Source organism: Manacus vitellinus, unplaced genomic scaffold, assembly GCF_001715985.3.
Source record: "Manacus vitellinus isolate BGI_N305 unplaced genomic scaffold, ASM171598v3 scaffold_58_pilon, whole genome shotgun sequence".
NCBI lineage: Eukaryota > Metazoa > Chordata > Aves > Passeriformes > Pipridae > Manacus > Manacus vitellinus.
The window spans coordinates 1,371,222-1,377,097 of NW_021940671.1; the positions used below are offsets into that span (position 1 = coordinate 1,371,222).

Here is a 5,876-nt window from a genome sequence, read left to right on the forward strand (position 1 = left end):
TATGTGCACCCCAAAAGCCATTTTATTACTTGCCCCAGCCTGGATCACCGAGACAGTGAGTTTAACCCAGTAATCTCTGCAACAGACTTTGTTTCTCTTTTGAAACAAGCTCTTATTGGGAATAGGTCTTTTAGTAATATGGGATATTACTGAAATAATATTGGGATATTATGTGGGATAGTTTTTTCAGTAATATGCCCTTTACTGAGAGCAAAGCCCACCCTTGTCAAAGGAAGGAGTTCCACAGCTTGTAAATGGCACTTGATCATCTGTCCTGTTCTGACCACGTCCTGATCATGTGTCTGTTTTCAGCTGTTTTCAATTCAGAATAAATGACCTCTGAGAGAAATCTCTTACCCATGTTTACTGAGTATGATCAAGTCAGCTCCAAACTTTGTTCATGAAGTGAACTGAACCTATCAGACTTCTCAAGTCTCTTTTATGGCATCTTTTGCAGACCTCGCCGTTTCTTGCCCCTCTTGCCACATTTTGTTTGTTTGTGTTTGGTTTGGGTTTTGTTTTGCTTGGTTGGTTTTGGGGGGTTTTTTTTGTTTGTTTGTTTAAATGAAGCAAGATGTTTTGGGAGATCCTGGGTGCTCTGTTTAGTTAGTTTCACTCTCCCTGGGGCACTTTCTGCTTATGCTCTTGTCAGCAGATAAAACATCCCTGTTGAGTCTTCCAGAGCTGGTGATCTGTTAATAACAGGAACCATGTCCATAGCAAACAGCACAGGATGACTTAGAAGAGGTTTTCAAATACTGGTTGGTAGGACTCCCATTTCTTTGTACCCTCAAGAGCAGTCATCCACCTCACCTGAAATGCAAATATTTTTTCATATTAGTACAGTATAGTTGCCTGCTCAGTGTCATTCACAGCAAAAGCAGCATAACTGCAAGCAACTCTTCGCTTTTGCAAGCTCTGAGACAACCTCAGAAAAAAATATACCGCCCCCAAAAATATTGAAACTGGATAATGTAACACTTTTGTCACACTAGAGTATCTCAGGAATAACTTCTGGCTCCCAGGTTTTAGCATTCCAATTAGGAGAGATGCAATTCACAGCTTTGCTTGTGTGCTAGGGATGTGAAGAAGCTCTGAATGGTCTTGGGGCCACAGCCAGTAATTAATTTACAGAACAGTCTTTAGTATCTGCAGCACTAGCAGTGGTTGTTTGAGTACTGGACAATTTTGTGCTGACAGGACTGAACCATTTAACACTCTTCCCAGTGCTTACACTAAACTTCAGAAACACCCATGAATCTCTGAGGAGGCGCTTGTGTTTGGTAGCTGCAGGCAAATTTCTGTGCATTTATTAAGAAATGGTTGGCTGAGGAAACAGATGTGATGACGACTGCAGGAAATGTCAGTGTGGGTGAGATACACGTCGTTAATGGGGAACATTAAAGCCCAAGATACAGGACTTTAAAGAGAGACTTTAGAGCCCTACTTGTTAATCAAGAATATAAAAGTATAGTTTCCCCCAGGGCAGAGCTGCAGGGGAAGGCAGAACAAATGCACACAGGAGATGATAGCTGGGGTAGAGGAGGTGCTGAAGGAAACTGGATAAGGCATATCATGAGATTCCTCTTGCAGATGGAGGTTAGATTGTAAGCACTTTGCAGGAGAGGTGTTTTTTTGCTCTTTGTTGCACTCCATACTGCTGTATTAATAGGGATTTTTTCCAGGGCTTCCAGTTACTATCAAAACATAGAATAATCATTATTAGCAATAAAACAGCTACCATTTTCTTTCTGTAAAACTGAAGAAGTCTCCACATTGACATTTTCTTTGTAAACCTGGAATCCGCATACGAGGGCTTCTAATCCAGTTTTATATCTACAGATTTACAGGGGGGGAAAAATCTTGGCAGGTCTGAGTCAAGTTCTCTCCGTGGTCTCCAGAGGAAACATATGCTCCACTTGTGGGTTGGGGCCCTGAAGTGAAAGCAGGTGAACCAGCACACGATGGGTGCCTTGTGTCACCCTGAGGGTGCAACCAGGGCCCAGTGGGGCTCAGCAGCATCCAGGGGGGCTCAGCACCCACCACGTCAGACCTGCCAAGGGCAGGCTCAGGCACTGACATGTTCTGCCCCCCAGGCAGAACATCCAGCCCCTGCCAGCCCCTGCCAGCATTTCTGTTTTGGTGGTTGCAGGTGTCTGAGTCAGGGCTGTAATCCCCTCATTAGTGGTGAAGTTGCAGCAAACCCCTCCATTAAGGAAATGTGTGTTTTCCACTTTAAATGCAGTTTGGGCTGTGGGGAACAAGCAGCAGGCAGTCTGTTCTCTCACCAGAGTGTGTGGGAGCAGCACTGAACTGGCAGTTTTAAGCTTAGCATTGGGAATGTGGGATCATGTTATTCAAATTGTTGGTTTGCTTTTAAATAGTTACCTGATGCTATTTTGGGTTGGAAGCTCCTGCAGCCATGCAGTTCACTCTCAAATTCCTCTCCCTTTTTCTATGTAAATAATATTGTCCCCATTCTCTCTGATGGTCAAAAGGATAAGGCCAAAATGGAATTCCAAGGAGGAATTTCTCAGACTGGGAATTACCTGCTAACACGATTGAGTCTTTCCTTGTCATGATTTATATATGCATCCTAAATTACTTTTAGGCTGAGCTTGTATATTTGTAAAACTTCAGCATTTGCAGGGTCTGAATCTTGAAAAGCCCAAGACTAAAACACTAACACAGCATTACAGCTTTGCAGAGGATTTGATTAGTGGGGTTAAATACAGGCTTTACTTCAATACCCTTGAAAGAATTCAGGTATCATAGTAATTACATGTTTTATGCATATGCAAATATGTGTGTGTGTATATTATGGAAGCTTAAACAAATAATGAAGTAACTGCACAAGTAAGAGTGGGACAAGTGTTTGCTCTCATTTCCTGACAGAGAAATCTGGGGGGAAACAATCAGTTCCAGAAAAAGAACAGTTCAAAGCTTACCAGACATGCAACCTTTGAGGGCAGCAAGTGAAAGTGAATCCTACCCAGAAGCTGTGTTTTCTTAAACCAGCAAAGCCAGCTCAGCCAAGGTTTTCCACTAAATACATGGCACATAACAAAGAGCAAAGCAGTTTGACCACATGGTATTAAGAACAAGCCACCAATGGCTCAACCTAGTACCAGTATTATTCAAAGGTTTTAGTATTTTTTCCGTGTTTTTTGAATTATGATGCTTGTATTATGCTTGGTGGACTTTTGAGATGTTAAGAAACAAGGCACATGTATCATTACTCTCTAATGTATATTGTCTGCTGTTTGCAGGGATGTGGAAGATGCAGTTCACAGCAGAAACAGTTCTAAGTCCCTGCTCAGGACATCCCCTGTCACAACTGGCAGGAGCTGAAGGGACACATAGCAGCAAGCTGGTTACAGTGAGATGGAATGGGAGTAATGGCTTTTCTCTGCAAAAAGATACAGAACATGCCCTGTGTAAGCTGGATGACATCAACTTACAATGTCACAAGGTGAGTTTCTGCCCCCAGGGGAAACGTGTGCCAGCACAGCCATGGAGGAGCCACTTTCCTTCTCCTGTTGGGCTCTCAAGAGCCACAAGAGCGGACTCAGAACTGGTGATTTTTCAGCCTTTTCCAGCACTTCTGAAGACAATTCCATACGATCTCTTTTAATGCATGGAGTTACAACTGGAATAAATAATTATGGATTATTAAATCCATATGCCCTGTGGACAGGGCACCACCTAGGAAAAAAACATTTGTTTTTCAGTCTTTTACTGTGCCCCTTATGGCCTGAAAGTGAGTGGTGTGGACTATCTGGTTCTAGTTTGCTGCAGTATTTTTCTTTCAGCAGGTCTCTGGTTTCTCTCAGTGAGCCTTGGCTTATCTTGCTTCTAAGTGTTGGAGATTCCATGAGGAAGCCTCAGAATCCTCTGCCAGGATGAGACAGTGACAATGTTATGTTACACAGCACCTCCTCCTGTGATGGTCTCCTGGCCTCTCCAGTCAGAGTCAGGGGGGCTCATTTTGTTCTTGGAGCTGTGCTACTTCTTTGCAAGCACCTTTTATTTTAGAACACATATTTTTGTGTTTTGCTGAAATTATGTACAATTCCAGTTATTTAATTTATGAGGATAGAAATACAGACTGGGAAATAGAATGTAACCCAGACAGACATGGAGAACAGAGATAAAATGGAAATAATTCAGTACAAGCAAAATATTTGATTAATCTTCTCAAAGTCCTTTTCTTCAATAATGAAACCCTGAGTTCTGTCCATATGTCACAGAGATACTCAGCAGTGTCACAGACTCCTCCTCCACACCAGACTCTGTTACTTCTGACAGGTCAGAGCCAGAGTTGAGCTACAGGCGAGAAAAACAAAAACAGAGCCTTCCAACCTCTTGTTTCCCAAACAAAGCTGTTGAGGAAAAATGGTGTTTTTATCATTACCTGTGAATGTTCTCTTTAAAGCCTTTAAGCCATCCGGTATCTTCAAGAATAACATGAAATTAATTTTGCTAAACAAAAGCACTAAGGTCATCTGCCTTCCAGCTTCACAGACATTGAGTATTTCAGTAGCATTACTAAACTTTTACACCTTCTCTCTTCTGTAAGTTGTCTTGCAAGTGCTCTTCTTTTGACCAAAATACAGGTCAGGGCATTTCAGTCGTGACTGCACAAAACTTTGTTTTCCCAGATAAAAGAGTGAAAGGGTGTTTGGGCTCTGGGCTGTCACTAAGAGCCCTGCAGGAAAGTGTCTCGTTCCTCCAGCTTTGGTAAAGGGATGTTACCTGAGGGAAAACAAAAAGGAAGTTTTATGAGACCAGCAGTGGGTTACCTTCTGGGTTGTACAACTTGGCACTAATGTGCTTCTCTGGTTTATTCTAAGTATGTTCAGGCAGCTCAAATTCCCTGAGCAAGTCAGGAAAGTAAATCCTGACTGACTTCCTGTAGAGAATTGCTCAACATGTTCAGTAACTTCAGTCAGATCAGCCTCTGTACTGCTTTAGGACCAACAAATTGCACAGTTTTACACAGATGGCTACATTTATTTTAGTATTTCCCTATTATTAGCTAGGATTCCTGAAAGTAAGTGCAGCTATGGCAGGTTATATTCCTCAGGTTAATTCAAGAAAGATTAAGAGCTTTTTACAAACAAGTCAATACCTGGTGGGGCTACAAAATACTCCTCTACTTTCTCTCTGGCATTTTGCAGCAGCTCTTTGGTGCAGTTGCCTTCTGTCACATCATCTTCTCTGAGGTACAGACACCTGAAGAACACATATTACTAGTTGTGTTTAGGCTATTTTATGAAGTAGGAAGGGTAGCTTATCACTAAACCTGGTTTTGGTCCTGAGTAAGCACTGAGACAAGTACTGGAACACTTTGAAGCATCCAAGAATGCCACTGACAGATGTCTGAGGAGGAGCCTGTGCAGACCAATCATGACAAGACAGACCAGGGAACTGAAGTTCACCTTTGCTGTGGTCACACATAAGGATCTCGTGGGCCAGTGGCATCTTTCTCCCACACACAACCATGATAAGACATTTCTGTAACCAAAGGGGCCATTTCTGTAAGCAAAGGGTGATTCCCAGGGATAAAAGGTCAGAAAAGTGAACAGTTTGACAGATTAACAGATAAAGGAAGGCTGCTGTGGTCCATCACCTGTCCTCCAGGACTGAATCCATGGGTTCCACGCCGTCAGTGTTCACTTCATGAAGCTGGTCAGCAAACTCGATCGCCTTCTGCAGCCGCTCCACGCCCTCCGAGTCACGGAAATCCACCAGGGCCAGGTGCTCCAGGTGGTCCAGCACTTCCACCGACACTTTTTGCTGTCAAACCCGGACAAAAAAAAGGCAAAACTGAGCAAGGAGCAAGTTTAATAGTGCCTTCTTTTTTTTTTTTTTTT

General features: G+C 42.8%; 1 protein-coding gene across 1 annotated transcript in view; it reads right to left on the reverse strand.

The window, feature by feature from the left end:
* Positions 1-4,009: 4,009 nt before the first annotated feature.
* The window catches only part of GATC (glutamyl-tRNA amidotransferase subunit C), a 4,957-nt gene continuing 3,090 nt past the window's right edge, over positions 4,010-5,876 (reverse strand). The window contains exons 2-5 of the mRNA XM_029963286.1: positions 5,633-5,799; positions 5,132-5,235; positions 4,415-4,755; positions 4,010-4,326 (exon numbers count right to left, since the gene is read on the reverse strand). Coding sequence (XP_029819146.1) covers positions 4,700-4,755; positions 5,132-5,235; positions 5,633-5,799 — 327 coding nt within the window. The 3' untranslated portion in view covers positions 4,010-4,326; positions 4,415-4,699. The remainder of the gene's footprint in view (positions 4,327-4,414; positions 4,756-5,131; positions 5,236-5,632; positions 5,800-5,876) is intronic.